Source organism: Notolabrus celidotus, chromosome 21, assembly GCF_009762535.1.
Source record: "Notolabrus celidotus isolate fNotCel1 chromosome 21, fNotCel1.pri, whole genome shotgun sequence".
Taxonomy (NCBI): domain Eukaryota; kingdom Metazoa; phylum Chordata; class Actinopteri; order Labriformes; family Labridae; genus Notolabrus; species Notolabrus celidotus.
This window is the reverse complement of record NC_048292.1, coordinates 9,005,297-9,031,468: the sequence shown is the minus strand read 5'-3', so window position 1 is coordinate 9,031,468 and position 26,172 is coordinate 9,005,297. Positions and strand designations below refer to the sequence as shown.

At 41.3% G+C, this 26,172-nt stretch overlaps 1 protein-coding gene across 1 annotated transcript in view; it reads left to right on the top strand.

The window, feature by feature from the left end:
- The first annotated feature begins 7,568 nt into the window (after positions 1-7,568).
- Positions 7,569-26,172, top strand: part of pdzrn4 (PDZ domain containing ring finger 4) — a 48,280-nt gene continuing 29,676 nt past the window's right edge. The window contains exon 1 of the mRNA XM_034673774.1: positions 7,569-8,053. Coding sequence (XP_034529665.1) covers positions 7,985-8,053 — 69 coding nt within the window. The 5' untranslated portion in view covers positions 7,569-7,984. The remainder of the gene's footprint in view (positions 8,054-26,172) is intronic.

Sequence of the window (26,172 nt, the reverse complement as noted above, 5' to 3'; positions counted from 1 at the left end):
AGGGGACATAACTAGGATTGGATATTGAAACACGCAGTTTCTACAACAGCTCACTAATGAATGATTTTTGCCCAACTAGCATTCTGCAAATTATGAACAAAAGGTCCCTTTGTGTTTTGTTGAAAGGATCCCAATTTAGTTGTTTTGTCTTTTTCCTACTTTTGTGCGCGGACCGCCTTTTGTTTCTCTTGTAACTCTGCTCATAATTTCATAATTAAATGACTGGAGCAGCTCTGTTTTTTTCTTTCTTTCACAATGTCAGTAATTTTGCTCCAACAATTAAGATCAAGAGACAATGAGCAGAGAGGAGATAGTCAATATGAGGATTGGATCTGAACGCCGGCCTCCTGCAAAGTAATTAAACAATAATGAATAGTTACAATATAATTACTAGAACAAAACACAGAAAAGGACGCCGCTTTTCAATTACCATCACGTACCATCGCACCATTTCCCCTCAGCCTTTAGCTCTGTGCTGTAAGTAGCACTCTAATCGTGTTTTTACCTAGTTGAATGGTTCACAGTGTTAAATAATGTATGGGTTATGGCCATTGAGAGCAGTGTGTGGGTCGCCCTCAGGCTCTTCTCACGCCATTGGCTTTGAGACGCCCAGCTGTCTACGTTAGCAGAAAGGCTGCTGTGTTTTTATTGATCTCTCTCCACATGGCATAACACCAAAAAGTCAATCTGGAATCAAACTTTTTCACTACAGGTGGTTGAAAATTGATTATATATTTGGGACCTGATAGCATGTTTCCCTTCCCTGTTCCAAAAACTGAAGCTCTGCATTCATCATAGCTTGGTGTGTACTTCTGCAGAGCAGAATCTGGTGCAGTTTTAAACACCATTTTTATCATCCCACTGAGTTAAAATGACATTGCATGAAAGAAAGCCTCAGATCATCATAAAAGCAAGAATTACAAGTCCTGGAGGTGTTTCTGTCTGTCTGTGCAAACGTTAAAGGCGAACCTCTCCAATGTGTCTGGGATCCGTCTACCCTGATGTGCTTTAAGGCAACTTTGTCAGAGGAAGAGTGAAAAGTTTGCACTGGTAACTTATTGAAAAGAAGTTTGTTGGTATTCTGCAGGGCAGGCCTTTGAGCACAGCCCCAAGACGTGATCGTGGTTCCTGATTAGATCTGCTCTCCACCAATGACGCACTCCTTCGTCTGTCGTCAAGGATACTGTGGCCTTTGAACATCTCGTTGAAGGATTCACATATCTGTAATTACCCGCAACACCTCCAACTCTGACAGTTTTTAAAGTTTGCACTCAGATTTACTGTAGAGTTAAGACTGAAACGGCTTCAGAGCTCACCGAACAAGTCTCTATTATCTGAGAGGAACATGCCAAGTGGCCGATTTCTTTCCATCACAGCCATATAGGACATTATGCTAATGTGGTGTTAAAGGCTTCCTTTGAAGTGCAACACTTTCCCCTGCAGCAAGCTATTTTTGGTTAACCTTTGACTGACTGGCGGATCACACTGACGGGATTCTACCATTAAGTATGAAATGACTGGTCCAGCTGTTTCAACCCAACTCAGACCTCCTCACCTTAAAGTTAACTACATGTCAAAGAATTTATTCAACACACGACATTACAGGTATGACACCACTCTGCTGCTTGAATTGCCAGTCCAGTTCTCAGACATCAAAGCCGATGAAGCATATTTTGTCCATGGAATATTATAATTTCTGATCTGTGGGCTTCCAATCTCACGTCTCTTAAAGTTATACGAGTCTCTTCAATTTTATATGAGAGCACGCACCAGACGTCTGTCCAGTTTCTTATATCGGCAGAGACAATAGAAGGGGATGATGAAATGGAGGAGGAGAGAAGTTGTAGAGATGATGGAAAGAGGTTGATATGAACAATAAAAATTGTGGTAATGGGCCATAAATGACCACAATGATGATGTCACCTTCAGTGGAAATGTCATGCATCTCAGATGTACTTTCCCTCAAAGAAAAAGTACAAGGTGAAAAATGTAACATTTTCAGTGTGTGTCTCTGGATGTGTCAGTGTGTGTTTGTGAGTCATATTGAGCTCTTTGTTATGTGTCCGTCAGCAAAACTGAGCTTATGGAAGATCACAGCAGTTTAACAAGAGTCTAGGTATTTTTTAATCTTGTGCTCGGGCTGCAAACATCAACACTGGACTAGAGTGGGAGAGACACACAAAAGAAAGAGTCATAAAAGATGGAGAAGAACCCCAAAGTTCATTAGGTGGTGATGTCACCCCTGAAAATGTAACCTTCAGGGGTCAGCCGGGAAAGCGGTGACCTCATCAGAAGGGGACGAAAGTGTGTGGCGTGAAAGGGTTAAGTGTTATCTGGGGGGCTGTATCTGGATCTGCTCTGACGCCCTTGACTGAACCTCTATGGTGCTTGTACCTGCATGACTGGTGATAAGAAGGATGACGCATCTGTGCTCTCTGCTCAAAGTCTTAGCAGTGACTGCCATTCGTCATGCAGGCCGAGCACACTGTAACTGCTACTGTGATTCGCCAAAATGTACACTGCTGTTCATTGCAGTTGTTATATTTCAAAATAAATGATGATGGGTGTGAACTTCATGAGCCTCTTGGAAGGAAAGGATGACCTAAATCTGTCTAAGGGACCCTAACAAGGAGTTTAGAATAGTACTCATTCAAGCTGAAGGTTGTCCTTGCACTCTATTTATTGAGCATCTATCAGACAATGTTTTTGTCAAGAAGTTTCATGTTGGACAGGAGAACTCAACCAAGATATTCTTTGTCCATTGGGAACAAAGTAAAGCTACCATAATTTCTACAGTTTTAGTGCATTAGAATTCAGCCCTACCTCCTATAAAGTTTGGATTAACTTGTTAAGCATTATGTTCACAGGGGAAATCCTGGCAAGAAGGAGCCTCATTTCTCCATGATTCCATAATGTTGTCAGGTGGGTGATGCTAAAACTGGACGTTTTGGTTAAGTTTAGGCTCCTGGAACTTTTTTTCAGATTTTTTCTAAATTAAATTTTCATATTACAGCCTCAAACAAACATTAAATTTACTGATAAAACATTAAAGGTGACATATTATGCTCTTTTTCATCAAAATATATTGGTCTAAGTGGTCCCCACAACATGTCTTTAAAGTTTATTGCTCAAAAAAACATTTTGAAATCAGATTTTGGTCTGCCTGTAAACCCCTCTTTTTCAGCCCTGTTCAGAACAGGCTGTTTTCTGTGTCTGTGCCTTTAAATGAGAATAAGCTCTCTGACCACGCCCCCTCAGGAAGTGGATGTGGCCTCGGCTGTCCAGCATGTTGATCTAATGTTTACATGTTGACTGAATATACACGGCTGCTCACAGACCCGCGTTACTTCAACCCTCTGAATTTGATCCAGAATCTGATCCTGTCGGAGAGGCGCCTGCAGCAGGACCTTTCTGAACGATTGGTCACAGATTTAGTGTTTCTTGTTGTTTTATTTGTCAGTATGTCGACATGTGTCTTGTTACACAGCTACGAGCATGTAGCTATGTGGCTATGCTAACTAGCACTAGCACTTTTCCATGAAAAATAAAAATCACCCACTAGATCTTCAAATCTGCAGACGTGGGGATTAAAACCGACCTTTGTGTTTATTAAGACAGCCTACAACTAGCATGCCTCCTTCCTAAGCTCCTTGTTAGCACACATGTGTGCAGGTAATGAAAAACGGAGGAGGGGTTGAGTTGTATTTTATACAGTCAATGGGCTGAACAAGCTCCAAGCTCTGACTTCCATTACAGGCCGGATGTCGTTGTGACGTATGAAAAACACTGAAATTTGAAACGGCTTGTTTCAGCACACATTTACAGAGAAAGGTGGAGAAATCAGAACAGGGACAGAATGGATTTTTTTCATTTTCGGGGGGTTTGTAGACATGCCAGGGAAACATATTTCAGGTAGAGAACCATTAAAAAGTCGATTTTGCATAATATGTCACCTTTAAAGATCCCTCAGGCTCGTACAAACCACAGCAGTGCAGAAGTTGTGTTAGTTTGAAGTAGACAGTCACAGTTAGAGAAAGTTCATTGACACTTGTGTTGGTGTTCCATGCCTTTTTCTCTCACCATTCTACCTCTACTCTGCTAATCTGACAAAAGACGCTGCTGGAGCCTGCATTTGTTAAAAGATCTGTCAAACAGTCATATTTTTTTTTACATCAAATGACCAATTAAAATTAAACTTCTTAGACAAATGAGCACTTGGACATAAATCAGCATTTTGATAACTACGTATAATGACAGAAACCATGTTTGAGAAAAATGTATTTGATGAGTATTTTCATTTAAGGGTTTGACCCATGCTCCATCTGTTAACATGGAGCAGGCAGAGTTTGTGACCTGTACTGTAGCCAATCAGAAGGAGGGGCTCTAAATGTTTTGGCTTCACAGTCCGTTAACACTTATATACTTTCTATGGTGCCAGTGTTGGCTAGCTAGGTCTGTTTTCTCATAAGAGCTAGTTCAGCTAGCTAGGTACTTAGTTTAACTTGCTAGCTTACACACTGTAATGGGAATTTAAACTTCCTGGCACAATGAGAACTCCAAAATGTTTAATGTCCTCGTTAGATTGGTGTCTGAAACATCACCAGTGCTATTTTGGCTTGTTAAAATGGGGGAAAAAACTTGTACCCATGTACATAGGTTAGCAATGGAAACTGCATCCTATTACAGCCATTTTATGAAAAGTCAGTCATACACTGCCATAGGAAATACGCCCAACATCCTTTAATTGTTCCACAAGAAATATAAAAAATGTTGATCTTTTTTCAAATCTGGAATATTCAACTGAAAATTCAAATTAATTCTTTTTTGACTTTCTTAAATTAAAACCACACAACAGCCTTACCCCAACAAAGTGCTGTGAGTGCTGAAAAATAACCGTACAATCATTAAATGACAACCTTTTTCCTCATTATGTTGATAAGAAATGAATCTGGCAACCACTGCAGTAAATTTCTGTCAAAACACATTTACTGTGCTAAATTAGCATAATTCTTAGTGTGACAGGTTTTTAATACCATCGCTGCACTTCCCATTTATCTTCACTTCCCCATCTCCAATGCTCTTCCCTCCTCTTTCCATCACCCTCCCTCTCCTTCACTCCTCCCCTGTCCCCTTACCCCTGTGGAGAGTGGCCAGTTGGGCTGGAAGCTAATTTGAAGTCAATCAATACTGGTCTGTGTTTCTTCCTGTGTGTGTCAGCCCAGTCCGGTGCCCTTGTCTAACTGCCGGCATTGGGCTGGGAGCATCTGTTTGGTGACTCTCACTCTTTGACTGTAAATCTATGGCATCCACTAAACGCCACTCCTCCAACCATTGTACTGAGTGCAAAACTATCAGTGTGCTATCTGATTGAATCCAAATGAGATTGATTTCTACGTAAACCCTGTTGTCAAATGTGTGCACTGGCAAATCGCTTCTCCAGTAACTTGATTATAAGGACACTTTAACTCCTGGTCGGGTTTATTTTGAACAGAACTGTAGGGGATTTGGGGTTTCATCTGTTTTTGGAACATGTACACAGATTATAAAAGGAGGCACTCCTGGGCATACAAATAGGGAGTGATATTTTTTAAAGCAACTGTTCAGCATTTCACTTTTCTGACTCTAGCTCTTATGTTTGTAGAGTAAAACCTACACTAGAGCAGGGGTTCCCAAACTTTACCATGCCAAGGCCCCCCAAACAGCATTAACCTCTGGCCGGGGACCCCCTTTGCAAACCCACAGACAATGCTTCAAAATATGTAAAGAAACTTTTAGAATGTATTTTCTTACTTTTATTCACTTTTCAATAATTATTACATTTGTTTAGCATAGGAAATTATTAATAAACATGTTGTAAAAACAATAAAAATAAAAATAATGAGATTCTATTTTTTTCCCTTCCCTCCAATTTTCTGTGGCCCCCATGGCGCCCCCTGGTGGCCCCCCCTTTGAAAACCACTGCACTAGAGAGTAGTTAGCTTAGCTGACTTAGCAAACAACAGGCAGCAACAGCTAGTGTGACTCGGACAAAAGTAAATGTGTGACTGTTAAAAGCCAGAACATTGTGGGAGTTTGGGAAAAAGTTCTATTTTAACTTTTTAACAATTTTGACCAAAAAGTTGTTACAATCCCATGTATGCATTGTAAAAAAATAAGCTACGGCTAGCAGTAAGCTGAATTTACTGTAAAGCTTCAAACTACGCAAAGCAGCTGAGAAAGAATAAAATCAGGACTATTTAAATAAGGAAACTGTTTAGCATTTTGGGAAACAAGTTTTACTTTTATCATGATATTGGAAGAAAATGTTGATAGAACTTTAGTTGTTTTGATAAAGATGAATCCACAACCAGTAGTAGCTAGTTAAACAGCTAGCCTGACTTGTCTGAGATAACAAGATCAACCTTGTATATATATATATATTTGATTCATTTTTGCACATAAACACAGAACAAGACAGCACAGACGTAGTCAAATTACTGAGTAAAAATGAAAATATACATATAAAAACAATAATAACATACGTGTGTCATAATAACACATCATATCAGATACAATCTTATCTATCTAAATTACATGTCAAAGGAAAAAACAAGACTATGACGTATTTTTGAAGATACAGTGTGGGCACCCTTTCTACAGTAAGCAACCAGATCAGTGGGAAGATAATCTATGAAGGGTTGCCAAATATTATAAAATAGGTTGTCATTGCCCTTTAATTTAGCACTGAGGTGTTCCATAGGAAAAGCCTTGAATGTTTCTCTGTACCACTGTATGACCGATGGAGGCTTCTCCTGAATCCACTGAAACAGTATACATCACCTCGCTAGGAGCAGAAGTTTACCCATTAGGAGGTACGTTCAGGAGAAACAATGCTGGCTCTAGTTTTATTGTTCTGTGAAAAATTAAGCCAAGTTCTCACTATCATGTTTAATATGTACAAAAAATATCAAAGATGACCACTTCCTGGTTATCATGTCCTAATGTGTCAACTCCTTTATGCTAATTTTGCTTATGCAACAACTACCCAAAGGTGTGTTGAAGGGGAGCATGGACTTTTGTTGTCACTTTTCATTGTGACTTTTGCTACCAGTCTCTTTTTGATTCCTTCAGGATTTAGCATATTGCTCCATTGTTTTTTTCATTGAAGAAACAAATTGACAGAAACGTTACACCTCTGTTACCTTGACTATGACTAGAGAGAGAAATGTGAAGTCAATGCTACAAGGAGTTCATGCACAATGTTTAGTAACACCCCTGCATATGTCAGCGCCCCAGTTGGTCCATCCCAGTGAAAAAAAGTCTGGATAAGCCCCTGCCAATAAGACTACTACACAAACAAATACTCATATGAGTAGCATGTCCTTTACTTCCCCTGCAAGGTCCAGCACTGATGTTCAGATACTGACTCTACCCAAGATAAGACACAGTCCCCTCCCTCTTCTCCCAGCCCCCTTTCCTTTAACAGCCAATCAGGAAGCTGTCTATTCATGAGCCGGAGTAGAAGCAGGCATGTGTAGACAGCCTGCCACAGGAGGAGGTGTGTCTCCATGAGGCAAAAGTGTGTGTGCAAACGAGTGTGTGCTCACATGAGAAGAGGAGGTGTAGGAGGAGAGAGTCTTGAGTGTATGTAGGCATGCAAGTGAGAATCAAGAGAAGGGGTGACACGAAAAGAGGAAACAGAAGTCAGGTGCTTTTTCTTAGCACTGATACACTCCCCACCAACACACTCACACACTGAGGGAACTGCTCCCACAACCTCTACTGTAGCAGTGAACTGATACACACTCTGCATGTGTGTGTGTGTGCTTCCTGCGCTGGCAGCGACAGAGGGGGATCTCTGAGGATACACGGATGAGAAAGAGGTGTGGGGGAGCGCAAGGAAGAGGAGCCCGAGTGTGTTTCGCCCCGGGGGGAGCTCACACACACGCCACAGACTGCACACACACTCCAGCGGGCTCTCAGCACTGTTTCCCTGACAACTAGAATGGGCTGCAATTTGTGCACCTTGCAGAAACGGGAGGAACACTACAAACTGCTGTATGAGATTGCACAGGTAAGTGAGACTTTTAGAGGAGGGGGGGGCTATATCAACGTGATGACCTTAATGACAGCAGAGGAAGTGATTACAATGATGGTGAACTGACATCAGGATTTCTATGAAAGAGATGTAAATGTGAAGAAGAGTAGGAAAAAAAGGAATTGGCAAAGTTAGGGTCATTTTGAGAATGAGAGCAGAGAAGTTGAGCATGAAAACCAGCAGTAAAGTGGGAAATGGACATAAGAAAAATGCATGAAAAAATGTCTTACTTCCAGGCAGAGAGCCAGCATGTGTATATGTATGTGTGTGTGTGTGAATGTGTGCATGTGTGTATTCCCTGCTCCATCAAAGTGAGTGGAGCTAGTTATTTCTCTTCAGCAGCAGGAGATGTGAGAACAAGTTCAGCTCTTTTTCCCGCGCTGGCTCCAGGGGAATTCATCACATCTCCTCTGACTGCGACTGTCTGGAAGCAACACAGTTCAAAGAAGGAGCAGTAAATGTGTTCTGCTGCTTTCGCTCCTCTGTTGTTCGTCAGAACTGGACTTGTTTTGTTTTTTTTCCTTACTTTGCCCTGATGTGACAGTTTTCACACTGGTGCTGTCACATTAAAATCCAATTTTGATGCTTCACTCTGTTGAAAACACGGCGGTTCATGCACTTTTGCCCTTATATTCATGACATTTCTGCAATATGCATGAATATGTCAGCAATGAAACAAAAGACACATACATAAATAAGCATTTTCAAATCATCATCTCAATATCTAAAGCTTCAGACTCTTGATATTACCTCCATAAATTATCATACTTAAATTTTGAGCAGTAAAATACTGTGAATATATAACTTGTCATCTTGTTCTGGGCTTGGCTGGAATGTGTTGATTAGATAGGAAGTGTGACTGAGTGTGAATTTTCTAAAGAAAAAACATATCCGAGTAATGCCAATCTTTAAGAAATGGAAGAAAACTATGTTCTCTTTGATTGGCTTCAGAAATGTGTCAGTAGCATTTTTAACACTTTTAATTTGTCAATGCAACCTTACATTCAAGAACGGTGGAAGACAGAAAAGTGAAACATAGCAACATGTTTTTTAAAAGAGGCAATATGGTCGTATGTGTGAGGCTGATTGTGGCGAAACACGTGCGCTGAGTGAGTTTTCTCTGTTGTGGAGTACAGTAGGGGTGAATATAAGCCCGGCAGCAGCGAGGGTTCATTCATCATTTATCATCTTACACTATTACAGACACCTGATACAGCGTGATGAGAATGAGCAGTTCTGTTGAAGGCTTTGGATGGTAGTTTAACAACATACAGAACTTATAAAGTGGATTAAGATGAAGGAAATATTTGGCGCTTACAGGAAATTTACTTTCTATGTATTCCATAACATTCGTTGTCTGTGATTTGATGGCAGTGGTGGTACTTTCTGCCTCTTTTCTAGGCTCTGTAAATTATAAGGAGCACATTTACTCTACCTGACCTTCCATCACGGCTAGACGCTGCTTTTATGAACGTTACTCACAGTGCTGCGGGCTCCGGCTCATTATGCTGAATGTCCCTGTGCTTTAATGAGATGGTGGATGTCTGTGTTGTGGTGGAGTGGAAGAAAATTAACCATGTCAGTTAAAGGAAATCCTAGGAGGGCATGACTCTCATTATATTGTCGAGGGGAATTGAATAAACTGGCCGGAGTGAAGCCATGAATACAGTCTGTTAACCAACTGAGCAGTTTCATAGAAATGGTCTTGTAAACGGAAATGGCTAACACACTTACAAGGACATTTTTTAATGGGATCATTAAAGAATGAGAAATATACTTACTTAATGAAAGTGAGGCACAAAGGTTGATATGACTCATATCTGTGCAGTGTTATGTAGCTAGAGCAAGCAGCACAGGTTGAGCAGTCAGTTAGCCTAGCTTGGCAAAAAAGACTGGAAACAATAGAAGACATAGCTGGCATAATTTTGCCAAAAGAAAGCCAAATCCACTTTTAATCACTGAAAAACTCACTATCTTGTTTTAAAAAAAATGTGTACAAGATACTGTGACTACGACAAGTTCCCGTTTAGTTAGCTGTGCTGGCTTTCCGCCTACCTTGCTTTTAGCCAACTTAGCTAAAAGTACAATGACTTGCACTGTCTGACTCTATCCAAGGTTAACAAAGTTTACCATTGAGCACATCTTCATCTCACTCTTTTGTTTAAGTTTATACCTCAAAAAGAAGAGAAGAGAAGACACCTCCTGTAAAATGATTCCTGTGTATCAAGTCTGAAATGCTAATTAAGCTAACATTAACTTGCACCAGCAGTGTCACCTATTTACCATACACTAGTGCAGGGGTTCCCAAACTTTTCAGCCCACGACCCCCAAAATATTGGTGCCAAAAACTTGCAACCCCTACTTCCTCAGAGTGATTTAATGTGGCTTAATTTAGCTGGACTGCAGAAAATTAGCCTATGTATATGCAAATGTGGCTGTGATTCCTGTGCCTTTATGGATTAACCTACTGCTACTGATGCTTTTGATAATTAGCTGTTCACTAACCCTAAACTTAGGAGTCATCTGGCAAAAAGGAAGGCAGAAAACTCATTGCGTTTTCTATTTTCAAGGTTTTATTTCAAGTTTAGCTACTATTTTTGTCGATATGTTTTACTTTAATGGGTAAAATATACTATTTTGAGAAAACTTAAAAAAAAAAAAAACATTCTGGATGCCATCTCACGACCCCCCCTTTGTGTCTCGCGACCCTCCAAGGGGTCTCGACCCACACTTTGGGAACCCCTGCACTAGTGTATTATTCTTGAACAATTCTTGGCAATGGAGAAAAAAATGTCATTTCTGTTATTTCCTAACACTCCTTTAAGCTTTGAATAAAGAATAATGCTATACAAAGACTTTAGTAAACTACAGGATAATCCTACAGTTCACCAGACTTTACATACATTAATAGGAAAGTGTTTTTTTCATTTGGCATCATTTGCAGATCTATGATTTTTGCACAAAGTATGGTGTTTGCGTACAATTTGGCTTGAAAAATGAACCTTATGCTTTTCCCCCATTTCCTCATAACACTGTAGGTGTCCTGCCACGATGGCAGACAGCCAAGAGAATTATATGTGCATGCATTTGTGTGTGTGTGTGTGTCTGTGTGTGTGTGTGTGTGTGTGAGCCCACCAGTTCACTGTTAAATGCTCTGCGGTGTGTATCTGACAGTCGGTGAACACCTACAGTTCTCATTACCGGTGCGAAAGAAAACGAGAAAGACAGAGTAAGAAGGAGAGAGAGAAAGAAAGAGAGCTCACCAGGCAGTAAGTGTGTCAGCGTGACTTTGTCCTAAAACTGGTGGCTGAGGGGATTCTGTAAATCCAGAGAGACTCCTCGACAATCCCTCTGTCTCTTTTCTCTTTTATCATTCCAGACTCATTTCTCGTCTGCTTCCTTTTTTTCATGAATTTTCCTCTACATAACCTTCATTAGTCTCTCTCCTGCTCTGTCTGTCACCCTCTCTCATTTTACTTTGGCACACAGACAAGACTACTGATTCTAAAAGTGTTTTTGTTCTATTTTACTTCCAACAGTGCCACACAATAGGACTTCACCTGCTCATTGAAAAAGTGGAAAAGCAAAGGATGCTGATACAAATGCAGGCATCTATCTGGTGCACAATGCTCCTGGACTTGAGATTTAGGCAAACTGTTCTTATATGTCCCTCATACTCTGGTTATATTTTCCTTTTGAGCGTCTCTCTCCCTCTTGAGGGTCAGTCAGAGAGTTCTGACCAAGCTGATCTCACATTAGACCAATCTGACATCAAAGTCTGACAGCAAATTACTTACAGTTTGCATTTGGTTCTTTGCTGATCAAATTAGGGGGGACTTTGTAGGCTCTTGTCTCGTCCAGATTGGGGACCATTTCCTCAGTCACTTGGTGGCATTATCAATGAAAGACTTGAGGCCATTTTGGTCTAAAATCAACACTTGTCAATGGAACTGATGTTTGATTGATTCTGTCACTTGGTCAGAGTAAAACTATTGCCATTTTTTCACAACAACTGTAGTAAACTTTGACCCACAATTTTGACCAATTGTCCAACAGCAAACCAGAAAGGGGCAACTCCATTGGCAGCAAGATAAGGTCCATTTGTAAGAAAAAAAAATGGGTACCCGCTGGTATCTAGTTTTTGCAAACAACATGAGGTTGAGTTTTGTAATAATGGTCCTACTTTGTGTAAAATCATACCAAAGCAGGGTAGGGCTGGCTACCTTTGTATCAAAGACTTGCCACTTAGGAGGCCTATCAACCAGCATTCAGAAATAATTTTCACATCTATCCAGTTATTTAAAAGAAACAAATGGCGACAACTAAGAAAATGGCGTCAACCAACCGGATCTCCAGGCTTTAAAAGGGGTGTTCAGGGTCCTCATCAGTGAAGCTATGTTCATATTTTTACACAGTTTTTGGGGTACCAAGAACTACTGGTACAGGCCATGTGAGCAATACAGATTTAATCATTTCTTAATTTCTGCTGGACACATGGACAATTTACTTGCCAGGCTTTAGGGCATGGCAACAAGAAGTGACCCATTATCAACTCTGCAGAAGTCTAAGATTTAGACTTGGTATCCAAAATTATTCAATTCCCCTTGATCTGGATATATATTTAAGCTACAGAAGTTCAGCCACTCACACTGCCAGTAGTTGTTTAGTCTACAAGCTACTAGAACAAAACTTTCCACAAAGACATACTGTTGTGTTCTGTATGGTGATTTCACATTTTACAAATGTTAAACGTCTTTCCTGGATGACACGATAACACTTCTGTAAAATGGATTGCAGCTATTTGGTCGACATGGTAATGATTCCCCCCCCTTAAATAGATATATGGTGCCTGGAACAGACCTGTTCAGCACCTTTCATTTTGAGAAAGTAACGGAGCATTTCAGAGGCCAATTCCAGTTTTCAGCCTGCAGGCCTGCCTCAGCGTCTCCCCTCCACCACAGTGACTATCTCTGTTCACACAGCTGCACCATTCTGACAGGACTGACCGACCCCAGCTGCCCATCGGCCAGCGAGAGATTTATGACTCTCGTCAGACTATTTACATTCAACATTTCATTTGTGTGTGTTTGCATGTGTGTCTGCACACTCCCACCCCAGGGCTCTATTCTGGCTGTCGCAATTGCTTTTCCATGTATTTTGCTTTTGGCTGTGTTAAATTGTCTCCTCAGCCTCTGGCCTCCAGAGCCTCACTGGACTCATGTGTTTTGTTCTTTTTGTTGAAGCAAATTCAGTATTATTGTAACATACAGCAGTACAATAGAGTCTACTCCCACAGAATGCAACAGTCACTTACTAGTCTGTATGTAATCCTTCCTCAGTGAGTACAACAGTGGTGTCCAGTTCTTAATTAGCTGAACTGAAAATAAACAATATCATGGAGTTGTCAGCATAGAGAGCAGTTTAGATAGGTATAGTTCTTATTCAGCTTGTTCATAAGTTGAGCTTGGGAATGTTTTTCTCATAACTTGTTGTCTCAGATCACATTAACTGTCTTCTTTTTTTTTTTCTTTTTTCTTTTTTTTTCTTTTATATGCAACAGTGCAAAGATATAAAAGTGCTTGACATTGAACAGAACATAAAAGAAAAACAAACATTAGATCTTGAGAGCAATAACCAAATAAAGTTATCAAGTATCGACTACAGTACACAAAAAAGAAAACAAACAAACAGGAAAAAAAAAAAAGATTAGAAAAAAAGGGTTGGACTATAAATGACTATCACAAAACAAACAAAACAAAACAAACAAATCAAACAAAACAAACAAAACCAGAAAATAGACTGTTATGGTAGGGATTCTCAAGAACGAGAAAGAGAAAAACACAATAGAAAGAGAAGATAAAGACTAGAAGAGGAAAAAATACTTGCTTTAGAGAGGGAGAAGAGAGGTTTGTGAAGGGGGATTATGAATGCGTATGTGCAGTTGGATAAATTATCTTCTTGAGACTTTTTCAACAATTACAGAGTTTTTTCTTATGCTACATATATGACTTTTAAGACACCATTGCTGCCCTCAGTGGTTGATATTGTAGAGTTCAAGTTTGGGAAGATTGTGGAAGTAGCCTACTACTTGAATAAGTAAAAAAAAAAATTTTTTCAAGGAAACTTTGGGTATTCAAAGCAGCACAACAAGAGACCCAAGCACTGGTAAAAGGACAACTAAAAAAGTATGAACAACCCCACCAATCTTTTTTTTGTTTCACTATGCATCCCGACTCATTTCTGAGTCATTTAAACGTAAAGCTAAATTCCGACTAACTGACCAGGCATAAGGTAAAAACACTCGGAAAAAGTCAAAATTAAGCACAATTTATTGAACACTTAACACAGGATCACAGTCAGTAGGTAAATTATGTCAAATTGGCATGCTGAGTGTGGCTAACACTAGCAGAGCTAGCACCTCCAGCCTTTGGTCTTTCTTGCAGGTTAACATCCACATGTCTATTCTGGTTACACATTGCTCTTGTCGAGTGGTTATATGCTAGTTCAACCACACAGCCTACAAACAACTTCATCTTCATTTCATAGATCAAATTACTCTCAAACCAAGCCACGCTACAAGATGCTATTTGTCGTCTGTACTTGTTTACATCCACAACAAAGAGCATTTGAGCATTAAAGCAGTAGCTGTAGGATGCTACTAGAGGCAGGTAGCTATGCTACAGCTTAGAAACAACTTATGACTAGCATTTCAGGCCTACAACTATTAAGGCTGGTTATTCTGAAGCCAACTAGCAAGGATGACATCATTTCATCATTTAGTTGAAGAAACTCACACCACTAGGGGACACTGGGCTGGCAAGCATTGACTAAATTGAGTAGGTAAGATGTAGGTCAGATTTCCAGGTTTCCCAGACTTCACTTCAAAGTGTCACTGAACCCTCAATGCTACCTCTAGCATAGCTTTCAGTGTGAGAGTGTGTGCAGCTTGTATTCTATCCGCCAAATGATCTCTTGTACATGTATTATTAGCACGCACTTGTAATTATCTGCAGTACACAAAGGTTTGTTGGATCAACCAGGGTTTATATAATAATGGCCTCTAACTTGAAACAGAAATATTTGATCATTTGGATGTTTCCTCAGTCTTAAGTGTGGGTCTGTCCTCCAGAGACAGATGCTGTGCCACATGTCCAGCCTGTTAGACAGCATGGAGGGGGCGAGACAGACACCCCTTCACCCCGCCGCCACCTATGGTGTCCACAGAGTGGCACACAGAGCAGAGGAAGCTGTGGTCAGACCCACACAGCCGTCACCTCCATATGGCCGCCTCAGACCTGGACCACGGCTTTGTCCAGATAGGGAAATTAAATGTCGGCAGTGCTATCGGTTAAATCAGGCATTTTATCTTCCATTGGAGAGGTAGAGAGTGAAAATGAAACTCCAGCTGAACTTGTCTTCCACAGCATAATAATATTGCTGGTATCACTTGATTCATCAGTACAAATCTGGTCCTGAACACTTTGTTTTCTCTCCTCTCTGTCCATCTCTACTTCTCTGATGGGATTTTGAGCTTTTTCAGAAAATATTGACTGAACTGACCTTTCCATTTTTCATGCATTCTTTGGCTTTACAAGTTGTCTTCCTGTCTGTATGGGTCATGTGGTTTGACCTTTTCACCTGTGAGCGTAATTCCACTTGACAAGTCTCTCTAGCTCACACTCAAACACACACACACACACACACACACACACACACACACATACACATACATACTTGTGTGGGAAAAAAAGGCAACACTGTAAAAAGAGAAGTTTATGATCGCTGTAAGGTACAAAACAATAAGCAGTTTCACCCCCCTAAAAGTGTTAATCTGGCATTATGGATATGTTCTCTGCGTCCGTACACAGATCATCTGGCGTCCTCCATCATGGTTATAGTTGCTCGTTGCAGCACAGCATGGTGATAATACAGCATGATTTAGAGGTGCATATGGCCTCATTGACGGCACCACGGGTTGCACGTCTTCTGGTTGCCCGCCAAAGGTGGAAACAGGAAATGGGTGATTATTCAGCATCAGGTTAATACAGCGTCCTCTTGTTGTTGCATACCTTTTCTCTGCATTAAAAATGTGGAAACCATGAAATAAAATAGAATCTTGTGGTTTATTTGAGTCAGCTATACATTAGCGGTGTCCTTCTTCTTTATGTCTGGGAGCAATCACACACACAATTTTCTATGTGTGTGTGACGGGATCACAAAGTCAGGGGGAAGACTGGTCCCGGTATGGAGGAGGGGGGACTGCAACAGTCGCCGTTTCGCTTCACCGGCCAACGATCTCCCCCTGCGTTGGCTCTGATAAGCCCAGGATGAAAGCCCTTTCTGTGGGCAGGGTGACACTCCTCACCCCCTCCTCCTGCCTCCTTTCCAGACAAGGCAAAGGAAGCATTTACACACAACTACTCGGCCTTGCTAAGAGATGCCTATTTGCACATACTGTGTACATTCACACAAGGTCTGTCCATTCATCAGCTTTATGGCGTGTTTTCTTGTTTTACGACTGCGTAAAAATGTCATTCAAGCTCTTAGCACCCGACAAGAGGACTTATCAGTTGTTATCAGCCTGTAGCTGATTACCATACTCGCCAATCGGCCAAGTGGCCTGGCCAAGATGATAGAGGTAGTGAAAGGGAAAAAAGAGGAGATAGTACAGTAGTAAAGCGTGACAGGAGAGAGCCAGAGCGAGAAAAAGACGATACGTTTGCAGTCGATAAGTCCTTTAAATCCCCCTATTTTCCTGATTTAACCTGCCTTCTTTCCCAAACACAAAGTCTCGCCCTCCTCCTCCTCCCATCACATATCAGCCACCAGACACTCTTTCCATTCTGTTCCATTCCACTGCCCCTGTCTGTCTTTCTCTCCTGTTTGTCACTGTCTCTCTATCTGACTCATTAAAGCACTTTCGCGTGACCCAGCCCTCTGAGGTGCCACAGGGTTTTCTCAGTGTGTTGGAGAAACCCTGTGAAGAAAAATACAGACACTTTCTGTCATTCATGTGTCGGATAGAGACACTAATTTCGTCTGGTCTCAGTGTGTGTGCTGTCAGCCTGTGACTGTAATGCAGTTTGAAGGCAACCTTGTGCCAGAATAACCCAATAATACCCCTTATGGCCTCACGCTGCAGGCTTTGTTTCGTCAGGTTAGACAGATGTTAGATCAAACCATCTGGAGCTGTTATGGATCTGTTGCAGGCATTTGCTGCTACACGCTGCTGCAAGAATGCACACAAACACACAAACACAAAAAAATCCCCCCGGATATTCAGCAAATGCTGAGGAAAAATCCTTTAACTCAAGTTTTACACATAAAAACCTTCACATTAGCATAAAAGTCTCTCAGTCAGACATTTTGGAAGAGTTCTTTGGCAGCAAAAATGCAATTCTCATTTTAGACCAAATGTCAGTCAAGCTATAAAAAGAATCAATGTTTTTTTCTGCTCTGTCTTTCTCTGTGCCAAGAGTTGTGCCATCACAAACACTCATTTTAAGGGTGTAACAGTTGTCTTGAATAGTGGATATCAACAGCTTGTTTCTTGTAATGTCACAGATGATGTTTTAAGACCATGAAGTCAGCTCTACAACATGCTGTCAGGCCAGAAAAGGGTGCTAACTGGATTTTAAAAGCCAATGGCTTGTTGTACCACCAATGCCAAGGTGGATTCAAACCCTCTGGGTGGATCCTGGTCCAGGTGGTCGAAGAGAGAGATTGGGTTTCCGCACGACGATGGTGTCCGATTCCAACTTAACCAACTTGTTTTTTGGAGTCACTCAGAGCCTGGCATCGAGTCTAGTTAGAGATAGAATAACACTAAACCATCTGCATAGTGGGGGGGTGATTACATTTAGTGCAGGGTGTAACCATAAGCCTCATGTTGACGTGGGAAATGCCCTGAGGATGGAGGCACAGCGGCTGGGTCTTTGTTGTTGTTCAAGTTTGAAGAAATCTATTAGATTTCCTCATCCGTGGTGCAGTTGTGTGAGTCTTGTTTAACTTAGGAAATGTAGGAATTATCCAGATCACAGCAGGTCAGGCAGAGCAAACTCACTTAGTCTTATCAGAGCTACAAGCAAAATGGTAAATCAGTCAGTTTTGAGAAGCATGGAGATCAGTGTATGAATTATTGCTTTTCTGGTGGTTGCCTCTGCTCTTGCTGGTGTATTCCACGAACAGTCTGTTGGTGGGTTTGGCGCTTTTCCCAAACTGAAGAGCATGTCAAAAGAATTCAATTCAAGCAGACAGCCTCATATGGAGGTTAAAAGAAAAAAGAATGCTCAAAGAATAAGCTAACACTATTTTGAGTCAACAGAAGCTTTACATTTATCTAAATCAAACAACTTGCTGATCGTCATTGAAGCCTGGAATTTGAACTCTTAGAGCTTCTTACCCATGTTAGCTGGAAAGTTAAGCATGACAGTTCGGTCTTGACTCTGTTCCAGAACAAGCTTTAAGTGGAAGTTAAATAAAGTTTGTAAATGGTTGTATCCAGAGATTGGGAAAGGGTGTGAAAGAGTGTGAAAGAGTGTGGTCTTTGTAAAGAGAAAACGCCACTGACTGTACAACCAGTCAAAGTTTCTCAATTCAATGAAACAACTTTCCACAATGAGTTTGCCCCTGAGCTTTTTGGAGCAAAAGCATTACCACTCTGATGCTGTCACTGCAAACCCAACAGAAGTAACAGCCTTAGAAAGCTTTTTCAGGTATTTGAACACCCATTGTTTTAGTTTTTCCTCATAGCGACATATTTCTGTCTTCACATGTTGGCCCTGTAAAGCCCAGCATTCCATTTTAAAATATTCTGCCATCTCCATCAAATTACCGTAAAATACAGAATATAAGTTGCACTGAAATATAAGACACAGTCTGCTTATTGGGGGCTCCCTGAGGAAAAAAGGTTTCAAATTGTGTTCCTGCCAAGCGGCATCCTCCGGTCTAAAATATGAGTCCAATGCAGAACTGTTAAAAACTGCAGTTCATCGAGGATCCGCTTGAGGCTGGCTCCGGAAGTACCGGAAGTCACATACACACCAATTCAAAAAAGAGCATCTTTACAGCAGAAATAAACATGTTTACAGCCTGGTACAAAACACCAGTGTAGTCTGGATAGCTCATGTCTCGATCAGCACACACTGTACGGGGGATGAATGTTTTCCCAATGCGGCAATTTCAAAGATATTGAGATTAAGAGTCTTCCAATGAGAGGCACAGCTGACTTGATTGACAGGCGATAACACCATAGCTGATGTCTCTAGGGCTCAAAGCCCGCCTCTTTATGTCTCAATCCCTCGACAGCAGCAATATGGCTGCCGCCGCCGATTGGCCGTAAAACAGCGCTTCAGAAACAGATGGGTGACGTCATGGATACTACCTCCATATTTTATACAGTCTAATCATGTTATGATTAGAGTTAGGGTTAGGATTAGGATTAGGGTAAGGGTTAGGGTTAGGATTAGGGTTAGGGTTAGGGTTAGGATTAGGGTTATGATTAGGGTTAGGGTTAGGATTAGGATTAGGATAAGGGTTAGGGTTAGGATTAGGGTTAGGATTAGGGTTAGGGTTAGGGTTGTGATTAGGGTTAGGGTTAGGATTAGGGTTAGGGTTAGGATAAAGGTTAGGGTTAGGGTTAGGATTAGGGTTAGGGTTGTGATTAGGGTTAGGGTTAGGATTAGGGTTAGGGTTGGGGTTAGGGTTAGGGTTGTGATTAGGGTTAGGGTTAGGGTTAGGGTTAGGGTTAGGATTAGGGTAAGGATTAGGGTTAGGGTTGTGATTAGGGTTAGGGTTAGGGTTAGGGTTAGGGTTACAGTTAGGGTTAGGGTTAGGGTTACAGTTAGGGTTAGGGTTAGGGTTAGGGTTAGGATTAGGGTTAGGGTTGTGATTAGGGTTAGGGTTAGGATTAGGGTTACGGTTACGGTTAGCATTTGGGTTAGGGTTAGAGTTAGGGTTGGGGTTAGGGTTAGGATTAGGGTTAGGATTAGGGTTAGGGTTAGGATTAGGGTTAGGATTAGGGTTAGGGTTCGGGTTAGGATTAGGGTTAGGGTTAGGGTTAGGATTAGGGTTAGGATTGGGGTTAGGGTTAGGGTTAGGGTTAGAGTTAGGGTTGGGGTTAGGGTTAGGGTTAGGATTGGGGTTAGGGTTGGAGTTAGGATTAGGGTTAGGATTAGGGTTAGGGTTACGGTTAGTATTAGGGTTAGGGTTAGGGTTAGAACCGGAACTAAACTTAAGCGAATCGAACCAGAACCAAACTCAAGCAAACCCAACTAGAACTGAACCAGACCCGAACCAGAACCGTACAAGAACCATACCCAACCAGAACCGAACCCTACCAGAACCGAACCAGAACCGGACTCAAGCAAACAGAACCAGAACCAAACTCAAGCAAACCCTACCAGAACCGAACCAGAACCGAACCAGAACCGAACCAGAACCGAACCAGAACCGTAGCAGAACTGAAGCAGAACCAAACCAGAACCGAACCGTGCCGGAACAGAACCGAACCAGAACCAAACCGAACCAGAACCGAACCGTGCCAGAACTAAACCCTACCAGAACCGAACCCTACCAGAACCGAACCAGAACCGGACTCGAGCAAACAGAACCAGAACCAAACTCAAGCAAACCGTACCAGAACCGAACCAGACCTGAACCAGTACCGAACCAGAATCGTAACAGAACCGTACCATTAGGGTTGTGATTAGGGTTAGGGTTAGGATTAGGGTTAGGGTTACGGTTAGGGTTAGGGTTAGGGTTAGGATTAGGGTTAGGGTTAGGGTTAGGGTTAGGATTAGGGTTAGGGTTAGGGTTAGGATTAGGGTAAGGGCAAGGGTTAGGGTTAGGATTAGGGTTAGGGTTAGGATTAGGGTTAGGATTAGGGTTGTGATTAGGGTTAGGGTTATGATTAGGGTTAGGGTTAGGATTGTGATTAGGGTTAGGGTTAGGATTAGGGTTAGGGTTTTGGTTAGGGTTTGGGTTAGGGTTTTGGTTAGGGTTAGGGTTATGATTAGGGTTAGGGTTAGGGTAAGGGTTAGAACCGGAACTAAATTTAAGCAAATTGAACCAGAACTGAACCAGACCCGAACCAGACCTGAACCAGAACCGAACCAGAACCGTACAAGAACCGAACCGAACCAGAACCGGACCAGAACCGAACCCTACCAGAACCGAAACAAAACCGAACCAGAACCGGACTCAAGCAAACAGAACCAGAACCAAACTCAAGCAAACCCTACCAGAACCGAACCAGACCCGAACAAGAACCGAACCAGAACCGTAGCAGAACTGAAGCAGAACCGAACCAGAACCGAACCGTACCGGAACCGAACCAGAACCGAACCGTGCCAGAACCGAACCCAACCAAAACCGGACCCAAACCGAACCAGAACCGGACTCAAGCAAACAGAAGCAGAACCAAACTCAAGCAAACAGAACCAGAACCGAACCAGAACCGTAACAGAACCATACCATTAGGGTTATGATTAGGGTTAGGGATATGGTTATGATTAGGGTTAGGGTTAGGGTTGTGATTAGGGTTAAGTTAGGTTAGGGTTATGATTGGGGTTAGGGTTAGAACCGGAACTAAACTTAAGCAAACAGAACCAGAACCAAACTCATGCAAACCCAACCAGAACCAAACCGTACCAGAATTGAAACAGAACCAGAACAGGACTGTACCAGAACCGAACCAGAACCGAACTCAAGCAAACAGAACCAGAACCAAACTCAAGCAAACTCAAGCAAACCCCACCAGAACCGAACCAGACCCGAACCAGAACCAAACCGTACCAGAACCGAACCAGAACCGAGCCAGAACCGTACCAGTACTGAACCGAACCGAACCAGAACAGAACAGAACCAGAACCGTACCAATACTGAACCAAACTAATGAAAACAGAACCAGAACCAAACTCAAGCAAACAGACCCAGAACCAGAACCAAACTCAAGCAAACAGAACCAAACTGGAGCAAACTTTATTAATGTCCTCAGGTTGTCATTGAGAAAAATCAGATGCCTCAGCTTGGATGGGCTGATTCAATTTCTCATCTCAGTGAGTATTTGCCTGGTCTTCAAGAAGACTCTCTCTGAAGGAACAGATGAAGCCAGGATACACAGCCTCCCCTCCATCACCTGTATCCTATATCCTCACATGTGATTGGCCGCATGGCCGCCATGCTGACCAATCAAAACAAAGTTCTGCTGTGAGCAGAGCTGGGGCTGAGCACTGTGAGAGCTAAGCAGCGAAAGGAAACAACTGGGAGCTGGCTCTCTCTCGATGCGAGCCGGCTATTCTGGTTCCCTATAAAGCATTGGCTGTCAGAGCCGCAGCTTTTGATCATGACACATCACTAATGGGCTTCATCTGTGTTACAATTATGAGGGGGGCCTCGGACAATTTTCTCACCTGTAAGGGGTCCCTGGCTCCAAAAAGTTTGAGAACCCCTGCTCTAGCTAGTAGGAGTGCAAACTCCTGATAGTGAAAACAAAAGGAACAAAAAGAGCGACACAGCTGCACAGAAACTCCATGTTGTAGACATCGCTGATCATAATAGACATCGCCACGCAGGAAGACAGTTTACATTTTTTTAAATATCTGAGAGATCTTCAAATACAGAGTGCGTCTTTACACTGGTGCGATTTTCTCAGGGTTTACAGTAACTCAAATAAAGAAACGTGACATTTGCTTTGTTTTATATCGACCACTTAGCAGGATGAAGATCATGATTAAGCAGGTATATTTTGAGTTTGAGTTGAGTTGAGAAACATTTGTGGCCATTTTTGTCATTCAGTTCTATTTATGTCATTAATGCACTGATCCGCTGATCATTATTATTATTTAATTATTTCAGTAAGGCAGCTTCCTGATTCCTTTGCTAGCTCTTTCGTTTTTTACTTAGCTCATTTTATATTTTTTGAGAAAAGAGAAAGCTGAGATGTTGCCCATCATTGTTACTTGGTTGCATTAATAAAGTGAAGTGCTGTACAGCTGTGGTTGCATTATTCTATTATCAATTTGCCATAATTTTAAGTATGTAAGAGATGATTTCATTGATAGCCATAGACTACATGTCTTTCAATGTAGACTTCCACTGAGAGGAACATATTAGACTATTTAGGAACTAAATTTGGAACTAAATTTAGACTGTCATACCAGCTTGATCATCAATGAAAATGTCCTGGAAAATGATCTCTGGAAAAGAGTAGGAACCCTGTAACGTTTTGCCACAATGTTTACCAGTGGTGAAATGTGCACTTTTCTGCAGATTGATTTGATCTGAAATGAGTGATCAGGTTGTCTATCTTGTTGCTTTTGTTGTTGAATTTTAATCTCCATTGACTTGGAGTTTTGACCAATCAGAATCAAGTATTAAAAACAGCCAGGTAATAAACATTATTATAACAAGCACCTTGTCATTATCAGTGAGTTGAGCCAAACTGTTTTTAAATTGACTTTATCGGTCATTTGAATATTTTATGCAGAATTTGTTCTTCTCATTTGGTTTTCTTTAAAGAACATCAGACTTTGTCTATAAAAGGTTAAAAATCTGTCATATCTTCCTAAAGGCATGCACCGTTTGTCAGTCATTATCATTTAAAAATGCTTCAGGGTTTTGTTCTGCAGGGATCTGCACAAAATTAGGCTTGGGATCCATTTTGAGAAACAAATGTTTGATTCAAAGAGTCAATCTGAGATACAGCCTGAAAATTACCCATAAACAAGCTCTCACAAATCATCATCTGACTGATAATAGGTTAGCAGCGGATGTGATTACCCATTCACTCAGTAATATTGTAGGTTCACGCTCAGCTTCCTGAACCTGTGAATGCAGGCCAAGTCTTGATTAAGGCAGGTTGAATGAGGGGTAAATTGCACCATCGTGTATCTCTCACTTAACTAACCAACCACGCTTTTGGGATGGAGGTATTTTTCATCACAGGAAGAGCTCCTCTCGCCCGCTCACAGTCAGCAGGGTGTGAAGTCGTTTTTCTTCTCCACCAAAGGACGACCGAGGAAGCTTCATGTTATGAATAATGCTAATGGGTTAGGTGCTTCCAGTGAGCATAAACATGCATCACTTTAAAATTAGAAAAAAAAAGGTAGAGATTTGGTGGGTGGAGGGGAAAAAAATCTTGAGTTCACACTCTGGGCATCTTGGGGGAACTTAATTTTATGCAAAAAGCAGCACATGAATCTTTTATTTTCCCAGACTTCAGTAAAATGTCTTCACTTTCCAAGCTTTAGCATGTTTTGCTAATTATACTGCTGAATTTTGAATTTGAATTTGTTTTTTTGCCTTGAACCAAATCTGTGTTCATGTGTATTACAAAGGTTCATAGAACAACTGCATTAAATAAGTATGCATCCTTTCCCGAATTTAACAGCGAGGATCATTATGCCAATGATTTATGGTGAAATAACTGTGGATTAACACATTACTAAGAGGTTTCCTTGCTCTGGTGTTTAATATCTTTCCCTCTACTTTTAGTCTCAATTTATTCAAACAGAAGATTGTTTTTGTAACATTTTCACGAGTATACAAAGTGTTTCAATCTCTACTTTTTTGCTTGTGTATTCAATCAACCTTTAATCAGCTATAGTCAATTTCCAATGTCTGTCTGTGTCCTCATTAGTTTATGCACGTGGTGTCACGTTCATGATGCTTTTATACCACTGTTTACCTACAGCAGTTCTTTTAGTTGGACCTGCAACAGCTATAAAAAAAGGGCAACAAGCAAATGGGAGCTTTTAGATAAGAGATAAGAGATTCCTTTACTCGTCCCACAATGGGGAAATTCAAGAAACTAAACAATTTAGAGAGCTAATGTCACCTTAAAAGATAAAAAAGAACAATAGGGAACCAAGACACCATCTCACAGTACGTCCTCTCCCTCTTTGGCACTCAAAACCGTTCCCATAGGTTTTTTCTTCTTTTTTTAAAAGTTGTATTTTTGGCCTTTTGGCCTTTATTTCATGGGACAGCTGAAGAGAGACAGGAAATGTGGGGAGCAGAGAGTGGGGGAAGACATGCAGGAAATGGTTGACCAACCGACCATCTGTATGAGGGGCGCTTAGACCGCTAGGCCACCAGTGCACCTCCATAGGTTTCTTCAAACAGAAAACTTTAAAGATGAATTTAAAGTTTATAGGCTCATTTATAAATATCTTATCATTTAATAACATAGCATGGCAATGTATTTTCTTTTAGCTAACGCACCTTAAACAAGAGAAAAAAGTGAAAATTTTTGGGACTATTTTTTAGCAGTGGATGGATACCTACACATTTGTGTATCTGGCGGTTTCAAGCAGCCGACTGATGTTTGTAGAATTGAACACAGACTTTACAAAAAATGGATATAGTCTTGGTGGCATCACCTATTGTTTTCTAATGCAGGGTTTTGGAGCCCAAGAATGGGGTTCGCCATAATGGAAATGCTGCCTCAATCCAACTTTATTCTATTCAGACCAAAACTGTTTTTTGTACCAGGCTGTAAACATATTCATTGTGGACGTAAAATTTGCATTTTAATATTGGAGTTAATGGGGACTCCTGGAGCAAGCCTCAAGTGGACACTAGAGGAACTGCAGTTTTTCACACTTACTAATTTTGAGAAGTAGAGGTTGACTCCTTTGACAGACTCAAATTTGTGCTACAGTGCCCATGTTGTTGGTGATAAAAGAGTGTGTGACCTAGTGGCTCAGTGACTTATTTAAAAAAAAAAAAACTATTAAAGGAGGCTATGGTAGGCATAGCATCAGGAATACTAAACATGTTACTTGGACCAAATCCTTGTTGGTTTTAGGCTTGTAATGGTATATCTTGACAATTTAAAAAATGCAGCATACCCTCAACTTTGCTCTTAGAGTTCAATAGAGGACAAGTCGAGAGGACATGCTTGGCTGGAGAATGTATGAGACTTAGTTTTCCCATATAGAGGAGAAACACATAACCTCTTTGTGAACTCAGCCGTCTGGATGAATTATGTGGGTCTAATCGGTGACCCCCGAGAGCCTAATTCAAACTCATTGCTAGTATGTGTCAGGGGGCTGGAGGAAGGGGCTCACTGTATTGTTCAGCCGGGCTCACTC